This window comes from Fistularia commersonii, chromosome 25, assembly GCF_037954325.1.
Source record: "Fistularia commersonii isolate RoL2024-O1a breed Wild chromosome 25, RoL_Fcom_v1.0, whole genome shotgun sequence".
Taxonomy (NCBI): domain Eukaryota; kingdom Metazoa; phylum Chordata; class Actinopteri; order Syngnathiformes; family Fistulariidae; genus Fistularia; species Fistularia commersonii.
Window position 1 is genome coordinate 13,143,736 of NC_141308.1, and position 18,765 is coordinate 13,162,500.

Here is an 18,765-nt window from a genome sequence, read left to right on the forward strand (position 1 = left end):
CAAAATGTAATGGTATGAATGTTTATGTGTATTTTATTGAATTGAAAGCCTGAACGGAGTGATAGAAAGAAAAAGAATAAGCACAAGTCGCCCTGAGAAGTTTCATGAGCCTGCATCCATTACTGAACTATAAATTAAAATCACCTGCTGTCGTTGTGAAGTCAACCCTGGCCGTCACGCGTGGAAGAGATACGGAAAACACGATTATCCCGCCGCATCCGAGGAGGTAAATCGACATACATCAGACACTCAGACAATCGAAACACTGCAATACAGACTGGATTTCACTTTATGCGTTATTCCTGTTGTGGACATGCTTGGCTCCAGACGAGCCGCCCACGTCCCAATTCATCTGTGAGTTAGCATCTACTCTCCTAGCCTCTCCACTTCTTGTTGTTAGCATTTGTACTGATGATAGCTTTGCACTTCCAGTGGTTAGCGTTTGTATCGGCGACAGTTAGCCTCTGCACTCCTAGTGGCTAGCATCTTTACTGATGACAGGTGGCCTAATGCGCTCCTAGCGGCTAGCATCGATTACCGGTGATGGTTAGCCTCTTCACTCCTACTGGCTAGCATCGGTTATTGGTGATGGTTAGCCTCTTCACTCCTAATGGCTAGCATCTTTACTGATGACAAATAGCCTACGCACTCCTGATGTTTAGCATCTATTACCGAGGATAGCTAGCCCGTGCATTCTAGTAGTTAGCATTTGTACTGGTGATAGTTAGCCTCTGCACTCCCTGTGATTATTATATGTAATGCTGATAGTTACCCTCTGTACTGATGGTTGTTAGCTTCTGGCTAGCATCTATACTGACGTTCGCTAGCCTCTGCACCCAGTCACTAGCATTTGTAGTGTCATTAGCATGTATTTGCGATGCTTAGCGTCCGTTGTCATAGTAGTTAGCCCGTGTATCGCGGTGGTTTAACGTCTACATTCCAGTAGTTGAAGGATTATATCCAGACGAAAATAACGTTGAGAAGAAGTGCGAGTTTTCCCGGAATTCGCGCCGCGATTTCAAAGGTTGACTCAAGAGCTACATCCAAGCTACGGGAGTTCGACAGGAAGTGACGTATGGTCCGGGAAGGCGCGCCCCCGGAAAGCAGCACCGTGTTGTTAACGTCCCGTGTCTGAGGACACGCATGAAAATAAAGTAAATTTATATATTTAAGTTAAATTATATAAATAAATAGTAATGCAGTTATGAGTGTTAAACTAGGAACATGCAATTAAAAATACAAATAAAATTCTATTTGATGATATTGTAGTGCTTTAAACAAATCACAGGGATTTCTATTGGCCTGTTGAAAAGATGCTTTATGGGTTTTATAATTTCTGCATTAGGTAGTGTTTGGCTTCTTGTACTTTTTGTACATTGTAGAGTTGCAGGTAAATCATAAATCAAATTTACATTGATATTTGTATAAATAACTCATGCATTACATAAATCCTTCATCAAAGACTTGTTTTAGGAAAAATCAACTTATTAAAGGATATGGTCTACCAAAGTAGGGCAGAACCCTGGTATAACTGAACCGAGTTGTCATAAAGAGAAAATGGATACCAATGCAGAACAATATAATTGTGAAACCTTCAAATGGCTTACAGAAACTAAAAGTTGCAGCATTCAAATGAACTAAAGAGTGAAGCAAAGTCATTTGAATAACAAGCCAGTCTTATAATTTAACTCAAGGGTAGCATTACTTTCAGTCTTTTTTTTTATACCAACCATAAATTTCAAACTGCTTTAAGTTGTGGCTGTGACTTAAAAACAGAACGGTGCTGTGATGTTATTTATCACTTGCTCAAAACAGGCGTCAAAACAGCCATTTGGAAAAATCTGGTGTGACTGTGGCTGTTGCGGTTCGTAGCGAACATCTGATCGCCATGTGGCTCCCGCGAGGAAAAGCTGTTAAATGCGGCAGCAGCCAGGAAGATTAGTGGAGAGGAGCTACTCCTCCATCTGCAGCAGGAGCGAAGAGAAAACAGGACAGCCAGCAAAGAGGAAGAAGTGAGAGCAGAAAGACAGAACTGAGCAGAGCGAGAGAAGTTTATTGACAGGTGAGATACAGTTGAAGGCGGAGGCCTGGTCCCGAGCACACACCCAAACACCGCTTCACTTTGGCTTGTTGGTAGAAAAGACCTTTAATTTGTGCTAATTTTGAAATTCATCACAAAAGAAATTCAACGTAAGTAGAAAATTTACAATCCCCTAAAACAAACATCTTTTTTTTTTTTTTATTATCCCAAACAAAAAAAAAAAAAAAAAACAACTTCTCAGCCACAAGTAACAACATAGAGCGAAAAAACCAACCCAAAACGAAGGTCACTGCGGGGGACGAGCGTGGCTGACGAGTCCGTGCCTGTCTGATCAATAAGCTCCGAGACACGTGGACAGGACGATGAGGTTCATGTCTATTAGAAAATAATCTTTCTGTCTCTGATCTTGATACAACTGAAGATGCACAAACCTCACCCGTCTTGAAAACAAACAAAAAAAACCTGAAACCAGATCAATCTAAAGGCACATGTACTTTGGTCAAAACAGGCCTCTCAGCAGAGACCGAGACCAGAACCACATGTTGACACCTTGTCTAGTTATGTTAGCAAGCATAGTGTGTGTGTGTGTGTCCATTCACAGCCATGTCTTTTGAGTGGAGGGGTAAGGAACAGAGTGGGGGAGGTTCACACAGCAACAGCACAGATGGTCCAACTTCACATCCTCGGTATTAATCCATGTCAGCGCGAGGTCTTTACATTCTAGGATTTTTTTTTTTTTTCCACTAAGAAATTTCAGGGGGATTCAATTATCCTCAAGAACCCTCTCAAAGAAGGGCAGTGATGAGCTTGCAGTTTTTAATGAAACGGTCGTTTGTGTATAAATAATTTCAAAGTGATTGCTCAGCTCAGACAGGAAAAAAAAAAAAGAAAAACACAAAGTAGTTTAGCGGGGCTCCTTTGGGGGTTTCCAGGTACGGAGGTGCAGCTGGTGTTTTAACTACATTTTTAAAGTGTTTCTGTCCATCCAGCAAAAAAACAAAAAAAACAAAAAAGTGAAAGCTGCAGCTGTTTAAGGGGCGAGGAAGAGGTGACGCCACCTTTTGGGTCTCGTGTCTGTCGGCTTTCCCGGAACCTGAGACTTCTCAGTCGTTCCTTTTAGAAGGGGGAAGTAACCTTTTGATGAAGCCATACTAAGAAAATTCCAGCTGAACATTGACTGTTTTTTTTGTGTGTGTGTGTGTGTGCTTCTAGCTAGGTAAAGAAGCTCGACACAGTTAATTCTATCTTATTCCGCCAGTTTTTACATTGTGGATGCAGCAGAAAGTTGTTCGCCACAGATCCACATTGTAAAATGAAACACTCGCGACCCCGAAAATGTTTCGGCGGCGCACGGCTTCCATCGGCAGTAGGTTTGATTGCGCACTGAAATGAGCGGCGCCGCGTCTGACTGCTCATTTCCGTGAGAGTCCGACAGCCGAGGCTCAGGTGGACCGGCCGGAGCTGAGCGGGAAGGTGCTGGTGTCGTCACCGATGTTGTTTTACCGGCGGCCGAAAGATGGGTCAGGACGTTAAACTCTGCGCTCGCTGCTGTTTATCCAGAACTATCTGATATGTCTAAAAGGAATCTTTTGTAAAAGAGAAACTGCGTCAAACGGATTAGCTGGATTCTGTCGGTTGAAATATTGTGCCTTCCTGCTCCTCAAGAGATTGCAGTTTATTGAATTTCCATGGCCTGCGCGGCGGCCCTGCTACTTCAACTCTGACAGCGCAAACGTGTTGGAGAAGGGCGATGGTCGTGACTTCCTCGCTCGTCGTTTAGATCTTAGGGTTAAAACCGGGGGTGGGGGGGGTGGGTTGGGGTCGGATTAGATGGTCGACTTAGAAAAGGAGACTTTCAGGTGGTGGTTACCACCCATGTCATAGTTGTGTAGGTCCATCAGCGCCTGGATGGCTTCTTCTACCGACGACATCTGGATCAGGGCCATCTTGCGGTCCCTGACGGAGGCAGAGCGAGGCGAGCAATGGCCGGACATTAGGGTTTTACAAAACTGGTTGAACGATAAAAGTACCGTGGCGCTCCTTACTGAAAAAACTTGAAGGCCTTGACCATCCCACCGGTGTTGGAGAAGAGAAGACGGAGATCTTCCTCTCCGATGCCGTCCCTGTACCGACGAGAGAAAGTACTTTAGTCGGCGGACGGACAGTTGTTATCACGTTGTTTGCAAACAAGACCACGCGGCTCAGCGGGTACCTGATGTTGGAGAGGTGAAGCGTGGCAGAAGGGGGAAAGATATTCTGGAAGTTTTTGGATCCCGGCTTCTTGAAGCGATGGAGAGGCGAACCTGAAAAATCTAACCGGCAAAAACATTCAGAGAATTGCGTAAATTAGCTGTGAACAACTGGGCTCTCGGTGAAGGGTGCTTCTTCACACAGCAAACAAAATCCAGAGCTTTGGGGAAACGGTGGCCCCCTCTATTTTGTTGCCAGAAGAACTTCTTCATTTGCGACTTTTGTTAATACAGAAAAGGCTGAGTTTAATTCCAAACCTTTGAATTCTACTTTTGAGTAAATAACTGTTGTTCTCCTATCTCACACCCACAGCTCTGAAGATACGTAATCTGACGTATGAGCTGATCAGATCTTCCGAAGGAGACCTACGGCTGCCAGGACACCGGCCCGCCTGTGAGGTAGGACTGAAACCACGGCCTGGAGATGCCGAGCTCTTTTCTGACCGCGTCAGAAGCTCAAAGAAAGGCAGCTCCTGCGGTGATGCGGGATTTAAAAACCCCATGGGAAAGATTGGCCCAGACTTTAGCAGATGACGACCAGGACGGCGATCTGATTCAGCCGCTTGACGGACGAGCGTTTAGCGCACGCGTGTCAAACATACGGCCCGTGGGCTGGTATGGGCCCGCGGAATAAATCTACAATTTGAAAAAATATCTAAAAACGTAGTTCCTATATTGTCTGCTGACTGTTTTGGTCAGTGTGAGCAACATGGCACGAAACCATGTGACTCAGAACTTACAGCAGATGGACGCAATGCGGCGTCCGGGTCTGTAAATAAGTAGACGTGCAATGTAGGGTTTTCCAGGAAAAACAGACCACTTCTAATTTGTTGGTTGAGGTTAATAAGAAATCTGTTTGCGCGGTGCGGACGCAGCAAGTTTCGGTGCTGCTTTAATATTCGCCGTGGCGAAAAATACAATACAAATATATACAAATATAAAATACAATGGTGAAATTGCAAATAATTTCTCAATGAATCTCAGATTGTTCGTCATGTATTTCTTTACAGAAACAGTTCATTACGTAAAGACTTTTATCATTGGCTTATTCTCCTTTACACGAAAAACAAAGGAAACATTCGGACTTAATGTTACTTCTAGTTGATTACGCCGACATCACCCGGACCAAAATGAGTTCGACACCCCCGATTTAGCGTCCGGCGAGTCGTCTCACCTTTCGTCAGTAGCTGGTCGTCCAGGCCTTCCCGGGGCAGAGCCACGGTCTGATGCTTGGACAGCGTCACTCTCATCACTTTACCAAACACCTTCTGGCCGTTCAGGTGGCTCATGGCTTCCGAAAAACGAAAAGACGTGAACGACCGATCTCGGATTGAAAGCGAAGCTTTTTTTTTTTTTTTTTTTCCCGGTGTAACGGGCCGGGGGGGAGACGGGGAGCTCACCCAGCTGAGCCTGGTTTCCGTCCGACAGCTGGATCAGGGCGCTGTCCTTCTTGTTGTAGAGGATCTTCACCCTCTGCACGTCGCCGTAAACCCCTACAGACAGGGAGAGAGAGAGACAGACAGGGAGAGAGAGACAAGACAGGCAGAGATAGACAGCGAGAGAGCAGGGTGGAGGAGAGGATGAGGAGGACAGAAAAGGCAGAGCAGGAGAGGAGGAGCCGACGAAGATAAAAAGGAGAGGTGTGAAGGATGGAAGGAATAAAGTTAGTGCTAGAAAGACAAAGGAAAAGAGAGGACGGGATCTTCCCATTTGACCTCCACTAGAACTCAATGATTGTGCAAAGTAGTTTTACGGTGCGACTGTCAACCACGGTAATCTGCGTGCACAGTTAGGACGTGATCGATCGAACGGCCATTATTAAGTCTGAATTGGTGACGGGAGGAGAGGGAGATCTTTTGACCGACCCAGCGCTAATGTCAAACACAGGAGAGAATCAGTACAGAGAGTTTCGGGATCTTGGTCGGCGGGCTAAAGAGGCTCGGAGGGTCGGCCTCGTTTACGGGATTTTTAAGCGGAGGGGAAAAAAAAAAACAAAAAAAAAAACTGCAAAGTATCACTGGCTGAACTTGCACACAAAATGATCAATAAACCGTGACTGCACTTTGAGGTTTGTACAAAATTGAGAAGGGGAAAAAGACAGGAGAGATATAGAGGTTTAACTTGCTAGAACGAGTCCTGGTAAGAACGAGGGACGGTTGTGATCAACTTATCCGTTCATGTGGCGAGAACAGACCACAGTTAATCCACGGGTCGCCGGGTTCACACTTCTAACGGGAGATTAGGCTTGACTTGCGGTGCGTGATGAGAAAACACACCAGAAACAGCCGGTTTTACATCGTCTAGATCAGCGTTTCCCAACCTTTTTCGAGCCACGGTACATATTTTACATTAGAAAAATCACACACCACCAAATAAATATGTCAAAAACATTTTTTAACGAGTTACAATGAAACCGTAGTCTCAATTTACTTAGTGTGAAATCTAATGTATCTAATATCTGTAGATTCGTCAAGTTGCAATGCAAATTTCCCACCGACGTGCAACTTTTCCAGAACACTTTTTTCAATGTCCGAAGACATGTCATCAATATGTCTGAAAATGGTATTATTTGAGAGAACTGGCTATTTCTTTATCAACGCCAGAGCCGAGCTCTTCTTCTACAATGATTTTTCCGGCAGGTAGTATTAATGTTTTGCTGTTTGGATTTAGAGACGAGTCCAGCAACTTTATAGCAGCTTTCACTGCTTTCTCACTCGTCTTGGTAGTTTTCAACAACGCTGCCTGTTTGTTTACGCAGATACGAGTAGTTTCTATTTTAAAAATGTATCATGCAAAGCGTCACTAATCGCTCCAATACACAGATGCACAGGTTAATTCACTACCGTTGCCATCCAATGGACACGCTGCCCACATAGACATAGGAAGACACTTTATTTGCGTTGGATAAACAATTTTCGGACCAATCAGGTGAAAGTGGGCATTTTTCCACGGCGCACCTGATGATCTCTCACGGCACAGTGGTTGGGAAACACCGGTCTGGATGATTTGTGGACCCGCTATTGTCGTAAGCGGCTCACTTTCATTGTTCCGATGGAGGACAACGGAAGTATCTACGGGCATTAGCTCGGCTGAAAAAATTCCAAAAGGCGGGGTGATTCGGAAAGGAGGAACGCAAATTGGAAAACCCCCGAAACATGGATTTCCTCTTGCCGCGTCTTCGGTGCTGTCGAATGAAACAATGAGAAAGGAAAGTAAGCAAGGCGCTCTGTGGGTTCTGGGGTTTCAAATGAGCTCGTTAGCTTAGCGTGAACGTGCGTCAACACGAATACAAGTGTGAACCGATCAGGCGTCGAGGACGCTCTGAGTGGTTAAACCTGGAATTAGGAAAGAAGTGGTACTCAAAGATTGTTTTCGTGCGAATGTGCGAGCGCACTATAATTATGCTAGCCGCTAGCCGGCAGACTTCACAACACCGGTGCGTTTGTTCTCATCAGGCGACGGATAAGCCGACCACAACCGCCGCCGGGACTCGCCGCTCGCGTTCGGTCGGAGACGGCAGCGGATCTAATAAACGCTCTGGCGTGCAGAGTGACCGAGGGAGGCAGAGGCATACAGAGAGATCGAGAGAAAACAGAACGTCCACGACATCGCTGAAGAAAAAGCGAGTAAATCTGGATTATCAGAGAGAGATAAACAGACTGAATAGTAGAGGTTGAACATACCGAAGAGGGTAAAGAGACTTTGAGGCGTGACCATCTTTACAGAGAGAGACCGCAGAGCAGAGGACAGGAAGAGTAGGAGCAGAGGAGGAGGAAGAGGAGAGACGAAGGTAGAGATCAGACCGCCCAGCGTCGGATAAGGCGAGGGGGGAGGTGATGGGTTCCAGGATGATGAGGGGCGCAGCAAAGATGGAGGGGAGGTGGGCCAAACGGCAAAGCCGAAATCAGGTTAGGTCGGCGTGAGGAGAGTAAGGCGGGGAGGGAGAACCAGGGTGGAAATGAAAAAAAGGGAGAAAGGGGAAGGAGGGAAGGGGTGACGTTATAAAGGATGCAGGGCCGGGAGGGGGATGGAGAGAAAATCCACAGGTGGATGGAGGAGCAGAGGGAGGAAAGAAAGGAAGCAGGGAAGGGAGAAAGAAGGAGGAGAGGAGGACAAAAACCAAAGCAGAGGTCAGTAAACAGCATCAGTGGAACATCAACGGAGTCTGAATGATTTCTGGTTCGATTCCCAAAACACACACACACGCGCGCGCACACACACACACGCACACACACACAGTCAGGAAGAGGACGGGAAGAAGGCAGAGAATAATGCATTAAAAAGCAGGAGATAAACAAGTGAATGAGAGTGGTGGGAGATACCAAACCAATAAGAGGGCAGAGCCATGGAGCTGTAGGTCTGTGACTGAGCTACAGGAACCAACTCAACTTCAGGGACACTTTCCAAGGGAACCAGGAGCTGCTGGACACTTATTGATTAATTGATCGATTGATGTTCACGTGGGCGCTGAATACTATCACACCGATAATGGATATTTTGCTTTGTTAAAAAAAAAAACAAAAAAAAACGATCCGTTACTTTACTGTCCAAATCCAGGCGCGTCACTGTTTTGTTTCGGACCATTTTACTAACTTTGTCCAGACAACGTTTGAAAATTTGGATAAAAAACGGGGCGAAAAAGCACAGCTGGCGACGTAAAGCAATATGTCAAACTCTATCCTGCAACTTTCAAAGGCTGTACAAAAAAAAAGAAAAGGACAAAGCCTGTTTGCAGTCTAGAGTTCCTACATCGAACTGAATTTTAATTGGGGAAAAAAAGCCATTTTCAGTGTTTAATTATATCTGATAATCGGGTGAGTCCGAGCAGCCAGTTAATGCTGTAGTCATAGTAACTATTTGACTCAATACTTTTTATATGTTAATATCACCTACATGTACAAACCACTCATGGAAATGTGCGAACGAGAGAATATATAGAGCGCCGTATCCCATGAGAACTCATTCTGAATGTTCCCTTGACGCTTCCCGTTGCAGCCGTTAAACCCACAACGTGACAGGGGACGTTTGTTTGCCGCTTTGACGAGGGAAACACATTCACACTTCACCGAGCGAAGAGAACGGCGAATGGACGCCACGTCCTCCGCTGTTACTATCCACTCCGCCGTATTGATTCGCCGATAAATCTCTCCATGGCAACCGGACCCGCTCCCGCCCTCGGGGTCGGGAGGTTTCCGCAGCTCGGGGGGATTTTTTTTTTTTTTTCCCCCCACGGAAATCCGGTTGCCACGATAAGATTTCTCACAATCGCTTGACCGGGGAATCTTGGCAGACTGGTTACGTGCGGAGGCCGCATTAATGCGAGAGGCCACTAGGGGGCGCTGCAGGCGTGTGAAACTGAGGGGACAGAACAGAAAAGCACCCCCCCTTCTCCGCCAAGCGCCTCTCATTAAGGAGATGGAGAAAGACGGCCGACATTAAGGGCTTCTGATAGAGATGAGAGACACAGAACAGATACAGTTGGTAGAGAAATAACAGTAGATGCTTCACAACAAACCAAGTACAGACATGACAGCGTTCAATTGGAGAATTGCACAAGGCTTGAAAAAACAAAGTATATTTAGAACTCAAACATTAAGAAACTGCTTAATCTTAAGACCTACAACAGCTTATGGAAATCCAAGACCCCCCCTACACACACACACACACACACACACACACACAAAAACAACTTTCAGGTTGTCCATTAACATTCTGAGCTACAAGAAACACAGACGAACTGGATGACAATGTTTGAAAACAATTTTTTTAAACTAAAGTTTAAGTGTGAGGAAAATGTGCGTGACACGTGGACTGACCTGGACCTGCACCGCTTAGTGTTGACCACTAATCAAACCGTTGTGAAAAATAAACTGATTTTAGGTTAAATGTTCAAATTAAGACAAATTAACTTCAATTCAATATGTATTTTTTGTTAAAGTGTATTGAATCAGAAACGAATGATATCTGATCACACATCTTGTTATCTTAAGTATTCAAGAACCCACCATTTTGGTCAAACAACATTGATTTACTGATTTATTGGATTATTTTATCCCCAAAAATCTGCTCATTAACACGTTGGATTGATCATAATCTGAGAACTATATTAACCTGATAAGGGATACTAGATAGGATTAACCTGCTGAATACAATAATGATGGTGTATGTAGTGTATCTAACGTCAGGAGACTAACTGTCAACCCGTGCAACATAACATACCTCACCAAGGTCACATCAGGTGAAGATGCAGGACAAATCATGCTATGAACGAGCGACACCAACACACAAACCCACAGGAAAACACACAACGGGACAACGGCATCCTCCGGCGGAGCCCGCTGACGTGAAATGTAGCAGCGTGGAAAGAGTTTTTCGTTGTGCTGATGTTCATCGTACCTCTTCGTTCAGGTTGGACGCCAGCAGAACCCCCGACACCCCGGACCCCGAAAGGGCCACGCGACCGGCGGCGGCGGCCGCCGCTGCCGCGGCACTCAGAGGACTGATGGCTCCTGACGGGAAAACAAACAGGTTTCAAACAAACATGTAAAAACTGCTCGAATTGTATGAATTTCTGCCAAGCAAAATGTACACTCAACAGATTGGGTAGATTTGATGAATAATGCAGTTATCCAGGGTGTTACATTAGTAATATACATGCATGAAAAACACACACGTCATGTTGATACCAGCACGGTGTGTAGAAGAATTGTAGAAATGTAAACAATCCCAACTCTTTCGCTTATTTGAGGAATCACAGCCATGGTTTAGCACTTATTATATCCAACAATATTACAATGACTACAATTAAATAAGACTGAGCCTTTCCAGAATACAACCCACACACCTAAAATGTATAAAAGGGCTTAAATGATGGGTCACCATTAATCCCATGGCAAACATCTGCGTCTAGCTGAGATGTCATATCTAACCAAGCACAGAGGACAATAAGAAAGCTACTTTTCCAGCCCATATCTATTCAGATGAAGGATGACAAAGAACAATAACAGCAAAAAAAAAAAAAAGGATAGGTACCTCCACCCTGGGAGAGGGAGAGAGAAGATGAGTAACCTCCTCCGCTAGAGTAGGAAGCTAACGCTCCAGTCGGGGTACCTGCAAGACAGCGACCGGCTCACAATGATTATTCGTCATATTAATCGATAGATGATGGATCGTTTCAAGCTAAACCTTGTTCCTTTACACGTTCGAATGAGCATCAATGACTAGAACACAGAGCTACTTCCCTATAAACCTCCGTCTGCAGGTTTGCCTGTGGAAGAATCTGCTCGATATGTTGTTAAATGGATCAAAATAACAACAGCAACCATACTTAAAAAATAGGAATTCTTGATTTTCTGCTTCTGAAAGCAGGATTGAGGGCAATTTAACTTTATCTTCTGACATTCTATAAACAGGATGTGTTCCCCGTGAAACACAGGGTGTGTGTGTGTGTGTGTTGTGATATTACATCTGAGTGGATGTGGGCGAGAGCCACGCACCTAAGAGAGAATGATCCTTGGACGTCTCCCCGTCTCCCGTCGGAAGGTCGGGTCTGGTGTAATCTCGACTCTTATCGTTATTGTATTTAACGTTGAGGTTGACCAATTTGCTGAAATCGATCCGCAGAGTGCAGCATGAATTATAGATGTTCTGTCCATCTAAAGACTGGAGGAAGTGAGAAGCGGATGAGTGTCGAGGAGCGGCTACCGAACCGGCTAATTCAACGCTGATTAAAATGACTATTTCCACGACTGGAGGTGACCTACCAGTTTCGCTTGCTGTGCGTTGACCGGATCGCTGAACTGCAGCAGAGCCTGAAACTGGTTGTTCTTGGTGAAAGTTATGATCTTCATCACGGTGCCAAACTTACTAAAGATCTAGGGGGATCGAAAATAACGTAAATCGCCGCGAGCCGAGGACGGGTACGTAATGTAAGAGCGGCGTCCGGCTCTACCTGCTGCAGAACGTCCAGGGTCACGGGGTAAAACATGTTGTCGATGATGATTCGCAGGACGGGGCTCGGGGGCGGGGCCAGGTCCAGCACCCCCGGGTCAGACGACGGTGAGCTTCCGTCCTGAACGGCCGACACCGCCTGCAGCACCGCCTGGGCCCTCTGGAAGGAGGCGGCAAACAGGGGACGCGGTTAGTCGAACTCGTCGCGGAGCGGCCGGCTGGTAAATACACCTACGCCGTTTACCTGGTTTAGAGCCGAGTCTGTTTTGAGTTCCTTGTGGTTGGAGTACTGGATGAAGACCGGGGTGTTTCGGACCTACGGGGAACATTTGACAAAGTCACACACATTCCAGAGACGCTGGAAAAGAAGGCCATCGCGGAACGGGCGTATGCGCTACCTGTGGCGTAACAGCCGTGTAGTAGTTGACCATAGTAATGGCTGCCTCCTCTGTACCCAACTCCAGGAAAGCCTGGGAACGCAAACAAAAACATCGGGTTAATTTCATGAACTTTCCCGCTCGCACGCGTGACTCATTCGTCACTTCTCACCTGGTTTTTTCCCTTCAGCATCAGTATGTTGGTGACTTTTCCGAAGGGCAGCCCCAGCGCGATGACCTCGGTCTCCGACACCTCGTTGGGGAGCTTCCTGATGTGGAGAACTCTGGAGGGGGGCGACTCATCTAGACGCTGTTTCTTACTGTCATTGCCGTTCGCTGAAAACGCACAACGCAAAATACGGTGAGAGTTGAAAAATCGACATTTCAATTCCGTTCACTTTTGTTGACGTTTCACCATTTGTGTGTGTTTGTACTTAACGGTGAATTCTTTTAAGAGAACTAACATTTCACTGCGGTCACTGTTGGAGAAACTATGGTTCATACATTAGAAGAAACCACGGAGGTTTATCTTACCAGTCATAGAGTTCGGGCTGCTACTGTACATGTTCAGCTCATCCGAGCCTCTCTGCAGATACGGGAAAACACAATGAGTCAGTCTTCCACCCGTGATCTTCCAAAGCAGCACTCAGTGAAGTCACACACACACACACACAGTTACACTGTTCATATCAATCTGCCGAGCTGAGCATTTGTGACAGGACAAAAAAAAAAGAAATCGGTAAAAAGTCAAATGAACTTGCCTTCACACCAACCGCAACATCACTGCCAGTGGATTGAATGACAGAAGGTTGGGAGATGATGGGATGAGAAGAGAATGGAGAAAACAAGTGTTAGGTAAAACCCAAGAACTACATGGCTAAAAGCAAAGCAAAGACAAATCAAAGAGCTGTAGAAATTTATTCAAAACCCGTGTAAACTAAATGTGCCGTTGCCACTTTAAACTCTTTGGATAAAATCCCGGCGATTCATATGTTTTTAAGCAAACCGCCTCACTACTGACTCATAAAAGATTGTACAATGAACAATGTATAAAATAGAAAGTGAATGGAAGGAAGCAATGGATTATTGTACACAACAACTTGTGAATAAATCGAGTGAAATTAAATGTGGCGTTAATGCTGAGCAGAAGCCAGAATATCGGGAAAATCAGCATAATTTCAGACAATGCAAGAAGGGTTTAGCAGTTGAACAAAGGAAATTGTGTCAAATAAGTGGTTTATTATGAAAACATCATTCAGGCCCCGCTGGACTCCGAACTGCGCGTTTCGTCCTTCATTAATATTCAAACCGTTGGCCTGACGGACAAAAGGGACAGGTGAAAAACACCCCGTCGGCTTCCGTTAGTGACAAAAAAGGTTAATAACTTTGGACAGTCTTGATTTTAAACGCAGCCGAAGTGCCAGATATTCTTAATAGTCGAAGTAAAGCGGTTCAATCTCCTCGATAGTTCTTTTCACTCCGAACACCATAGACTCAATGATCAGCCTAGCTAATCCGCACTTAATTGATCCATTTAACCGAGATTGCTGAAAATATTACACAACCGAAAGCTGCAAACCGGCGCGGATTGTAAAATAATCTCAAATATCACGCTCTACCGTTCGTAAAATGTCAGCGACAAGTGAAACAAGGTTAAAGTAGCGCATTTCTCCGTTAGATCTGGGTGATGTTAGCTAACGAGCGCCTGCTCCTTTGTGTAACACCGAGGCTTGCAGGTAGGCTAACAGTTAGCACACGTCAAAGGGAGACCGGCTAGCGACTCCGCTCCGACTATATCGGCTTGAGACACCTGGATAGCGCGGTCATACGACCAGCGGTGATAATGTCGAAAGTTTTACCCGTCCATTGCAGCTCTTTGTCCGCTTCTGTCTGGACTTATTCCTGCCTTGCACACACTGCGATGGCTGGACAGTGTGAGCAAAATGGCGTTCTTCTTCGGCTCGGACAGCGGGGAGCGGGCGTGAACACTAGCGCCACCTAGCGGTTAGGAGGGGGAGTGCAGCGGATTTTCAATTGGGCCCGTCCCTATTTTAAATTAGACCTCTTTTTTAACTGAAAACATCTTAAATTAACCTCTTATACCACATTCTTATTTGGTATAAAATTACTTAAGATGTTCAGCACTGTTTTGCAGGTCAATTTGCAAGTTCCATCCGCTTCACTCTGCTCCTGCTTGAGCCGAAAAAACGAATATAATGCAAGAAAAAGGGCCGTTTCTCGTTGTGTAAAGTTGCCTTGCTACGTCCTTTATTTGAATGGCACATCAAAGATACATTTCTTTTTACAATCGCAGATCGAACAGAAAAGTCAATTTATCCGTTATTCAGTGCTAACAGTTCGGAATTTAAAGCAGAGTCTGCAATCTGAATCACGATGACTTAAACCAACAGCTAAATCATTTACAAGTCACAGTATAATTTTTCTGAAGATCTATCAGCTTCCTTCATCATGCAAAGCTTTAAACAGCACCAATCAGGTTTTATTGATTTTTCATATTTCTTTTCAGCTTTGAACAACCGCCTCTGGCATGACTCAAGAGAACCTAGGCGACCGTCGACGTGGCATTTCACCATTTTCATTTCACCTCCACAGATTCACGGTGTGCGTTTGCGAAACAGCGACTTCCCGCGTTTGGGCGCGACTCCTCCCTCAGCAGACGGGGCTGATGGGCACCCCGCGTTTGGGATTGTAGGGCGTCGTCCTGGTGACCATCTTGATGCAGTCGATGATGGGGCAGACGCTGAAGCACAGGGTGCAGCCCGTGCAGCTGTCGGTCACCAGGGGCAGGTGGGTCTCCGGGTCGAATGTTATGGCCTGTCAGGTAACATCGTAATCACTGAGCGCTCGGTTTGGAGTCGGAAAAGCGTCGGATAAAAATCGGATTTAAGGATATGATTAGATATTTCATCCAGAACGCCAGCGTGGGAAGTTCTCGGATGATATTTTCCCTATAACAGGTGGAGACCGGTGTGAGAAAACTTGCCCGCTTGACTGAAACGAGTCTGGTTCTTCAGGTTTGAGGTCGGAAATGCAGCGGCGACATAAACACACGCCTGAATTTCAGTGTAACACACATTTGGAGTAAACTTTAATTTAAAGTGTTGAACTAAATGCATGAATTGGTATTGTTCTAAACCAGGGGTGTCCAAACGTGAAAACGCATTCAGCATGACATTCTTTGAATCATTAACATTAAATACAAATGAACTATTTCATGATTTTTTTTAATTTATTTTTTTATTGCAAATGGCTTACTTTTCCTGTCAAATTCAAAGTTTTTACCAGAATCTCTCTCCCCTTTATGCTACAGTCCCCCCGGCTTATTAAGCAGAGTTGTTTTGTATATTGGTGGAAAAATAACTTTGTCGTCAACTTTCCTTTTTTTTTCATCGGGAAAATGTCATAAAAGGAAATGACAATTACAAACCAAACTTCACGGTTTCCCTACAGGAAATGGATCAATACAGCATCGCTAGAAATGGTCTTCACAACCCGAAGGCATTAAGAACGAACTTTATTTTGGAAAAATGTGTTTAATATTTGCGTGTATGTATGTGTACGTGCATAGAAAGTGAGTGTTTCAGTTCTACTCTTTATATGTTTTTTTGATTTTTGTATATATGTATATTCTAAGTGTTTCCCCTGGCTAAACAGATTTGTTGTTCACACACAGATATATAAATGTAGATATGAGATATGTGCATATGCATTCATATATATGCATATTTATACATGGATATACAGGACCGTCTCTGAAAATTAGAATATTGTAATAAAGTTCTTTATCTTCTGTAATGCAATTACAAAAACAAAAATGTCATACATTCTGGATTCATTACAAATCAACTGAAATATTGCAAGCCTTTTATTATCTTAATATTGCTGATTCTGGCTTACATCTTAAGAAAACTCAAAAATCCCATCTTAAAATATTAGAATATCATGAAAAAGTCATTTTTGTTTTTTTGATTGCATTACAGAAGATAAAGAACTTTATCACAATATTCTAATTTTCTGAGACAGTCTTGTGTATATATATATATATATACATACATATCTATATGTACATACACACACACACACACACACACACATATATATATATATATTGGTTTCACACAGGTGTGACTGACTTGGAGTTACGTTGTGTTGTTTAAGTGTTCCCTTTACTTTTTTGAGCAGTATATTTGTTAATAAAAAAAAAAAAGAAAAAAAAAAACACTTTCCTTTTTCCTTGTACCCTGTTTTATACTGTGGTTTCATGCATTTTATTTGTTTTTATGACAGAGGCCGTGGGCCGGTGTATATTTGAAAACGGGCCACATTTGGCCCGCGGGCCGGACTTTGGACATGCCTGTTCTAAACAAAATGACTAACTTACATCCTTACCTGTTTTTTTGTCCCCATTAAAATATTTGCATGCATTGTATCTATTACGACTGCTAGTAAAAAGACTTGGATGATTAAAAATGAATAAAAAGATCAATAAATAAATGAAGTTTTCCAGTAGATGAGAGAGCGGACAAACGCACCTGGTATCCAGAGTCGTTGCAGGTCATGTAACATTTACCACAGTTGATGCACATCTCCTCATCTATCAAGGCCTGGACCTGAGACGGACACAACGGATGAGGATGTGCAGAAGATCTCTGCAATATCTTTAGAAACCCTGTGTTCCCATGGTGAGTGTTAAATCTTTACATCCTCAGGTAGGAAAGTTAAAAAACAATTTCAGAAGCTTTACCTGCTCCATGTTGTTGAGTTCCTGATAGGCTCCAATGTGGCGCAGAGCTCTGGCTATCACATCCTACACACACACACACACACGCACACACACACACACACGTGATATGGATGGGAGCCGTAATACATACAGTCTGAGGAATAAAGTGTGTGTGTGTGTGTGTGTGCCGCACTTTGACGGCTGGAACTGTTTTCTTCGGCGTGTTGATTTTCTTGACGTCGCCGTCTTTCCCGTCATCGCAGCTCGTGTCTCTGTGCTGCTTCTTGTACTCGGCGATGATTTCCGTCTTCTTCTGCAGGTACGGACCAAAGCTTGGGAGGCTCTGCGTGCGCACACACACACACACACACACACACACACACACACACACACACGGAGGTCACAAGTTGCAAAATTGTCAATTGTTTTTTTTTTTTTTTTTCGCATTACCTGTCCAACTAAGTCCTCGAGTCTCGGAACCGGTTTTCCCCTCTGGTGTCGCTCTGTCGGAGGAGACTGACCGTCCCAGCCGTTCAGCTCCAGGCTCTTCAGGTACAGCAGAGTCTTCAGACCTGAGGACGCAGTTGCCGTGACGACCTTGCGGGAATCTGTGCACCGCGACGGCGTCGAGAAGGTACGTACCGGTGCAGTAATCCTCAATCACAGTGAAGTCCTGGTTCTGAACGGCACTACACACCTGGTTATCACACACACACACACACACACACACACACACGTGTTATGTAATGTTTATGCACCGTAGCAGTAAGGCTACCTTCGCTAAAGTCAAAAATGAGGTGAAGAACGACGGTATTGACATCCAAATTGCGGGTCTCACCTGCAGCACCGAGGCGCCGGCGTGGAGGAACTGCAGCCCGGTGTCCGCCGAGTCGATGCCGCCGGTGGCCAGGACGGGGAAGCCGGGCAGCGCCCTGGCGATGGCCGACACGGCCCTGAGAGCGATGGGCCTGATGGCGTTACCTGCCGTTCCACGTGAACACAAAACTCTTAAGTCGCTTGTTGTTGTTTTAGTGATTCTCAGTGTAAAAGCTGCAAAACTTTGGCTCTCCGGGAAGAAAACTAAAGCTATTCATACGTCAAGTCGTCGCGCAAAGCTGAATATTTGCATTTATCCTTCCTGCCGTCCGTTATATCCGTCTCTTGTGAACTTTCAAGTTGACTTTTTTTTTGCGTGTTTTGTGCGTCCTCACCGGACACCCCGCCATACGTGGTGCGTTGGCCCGCTCCGACGCTCGGCCAGGGCGAGCCGTCGGCCTTCAGCCCCATCATCCCCGAAACCGTGTTGGTGGCCGTGACTCCGTCCGCTCCACCTGGAGAAGCACCATCCCGCCATTTTCACCATCTCCTCCGTGACTTTGCCGATTTTAGTTTTTAGAAACCCGG

At 45.0% G+C, this 18,765-nt stretch overlaps 2 protein-coding genes across 2 annotated transcripts in view; both read right to left on the reverse strand.

Moving 5' to 3' along the window:
- Window positions 1-2,033: 2,033 nt before the first annotated feature.
- LOC147219368 (polypyrimidine tract-binding protein 2-like) lies at window positions 2,034-14,574 on the reverse strand. The gene is made up of 17 exons (XM_086172658.1): window positions 14,477-14,574; window positions 13,379-13,400; window positions 13,152-13,203; window positions 12,790-12,953; window positions 12,639-12,710; window positions 12,485-12,556; window positions 12,242-12,400; window positions 12,054-12,164; window positions 11,787-11,952; window positions 11,323-11,400; window positions 10,687-10,799; window positions 7,974-8,007; window positions 5,691-5,783; window positions 5,465-5,581; window positions 4,254-4,353; window positions 4,087-4,164; window positions 2,034-3,997 (listed from the first exon to the last, which is right to left on the reverse strand). The coding sequence occupies exons 1-17, from the start codon at window positions 14,482-14,484 to the stop codon at window positions 3,868-3,870; spliced, it is 1,569 nt and encodes a 522-aa protein (XP_086028784.1). The 5' UTR covers window positions 14,485-14,574; the 3' UTR covers window positions 2,034-3,867.
- A 277-nt stretch (window positions 14,575-14,851) lies between these two features.
- Window positions 14,852-18,765, reverse strand: part of dpydb (dihydropyrimidine dehydrogenase b) — a 15,909-nt gene continuing 11,995 nt past the window's right edge. Inside the window, exons 18-25 of the mRNA XM_086172659.1 lie at window positions 18,573-18,692; window positions 18,200-18,342; window positions 18,004-18,058; window positions 17,812-17,933; window positions 17,555-17,704; window positions 17,383-17,445; window positions 17,171-17,248; window positions 14,852-15,452 (exon numbers count right to left, since the gene is read on the reverse strand). Coding sequence (XP_086028785.1) covers window positions 15,288-15,452; window positions 17,171-17,248; window positions 17,383-17,445; window positions 17,555-17,704; window positions 17,812-17,933; window positions 18,004-18,058; window positions 18,200-18,342; window positions 18,573-18,692 — 896 coding nt within the window. The 3' untranslated portion in view covers window positions 14,852-15,287. The remainder of the gene's footprint in view (window positions 15,453-17,170; window positions 17,249-17,382; window positions 17,446-17,554; window positions 17,705-17,811; window positions 17,934-18,003; window positions 18,059-18,199; window positions 18,343-18,572; window positions 18,693-18,765) is intronic.

Excerpts from the sequence above, each read along its gene's own strand:
- LOC147219368 (XM_086172658.1), bottom strand. Across the intron at positions 12,165-12,241 it reads CCCTGGACGTTCTGCAGCAG|ATCTTTAGTAAGTTTGGCAC; the intron begins GTAGAGCCGGAC and ends CGATCCCCCTAG. Across the intron at positions 3,998-4,086 it reads AAGGCCTTCAAGTTTTTTCA|GGACCGCAAGATGGCCCTGA; the intron begins GTAAGGAGCGCC and ends TGCCTCCGTCAG.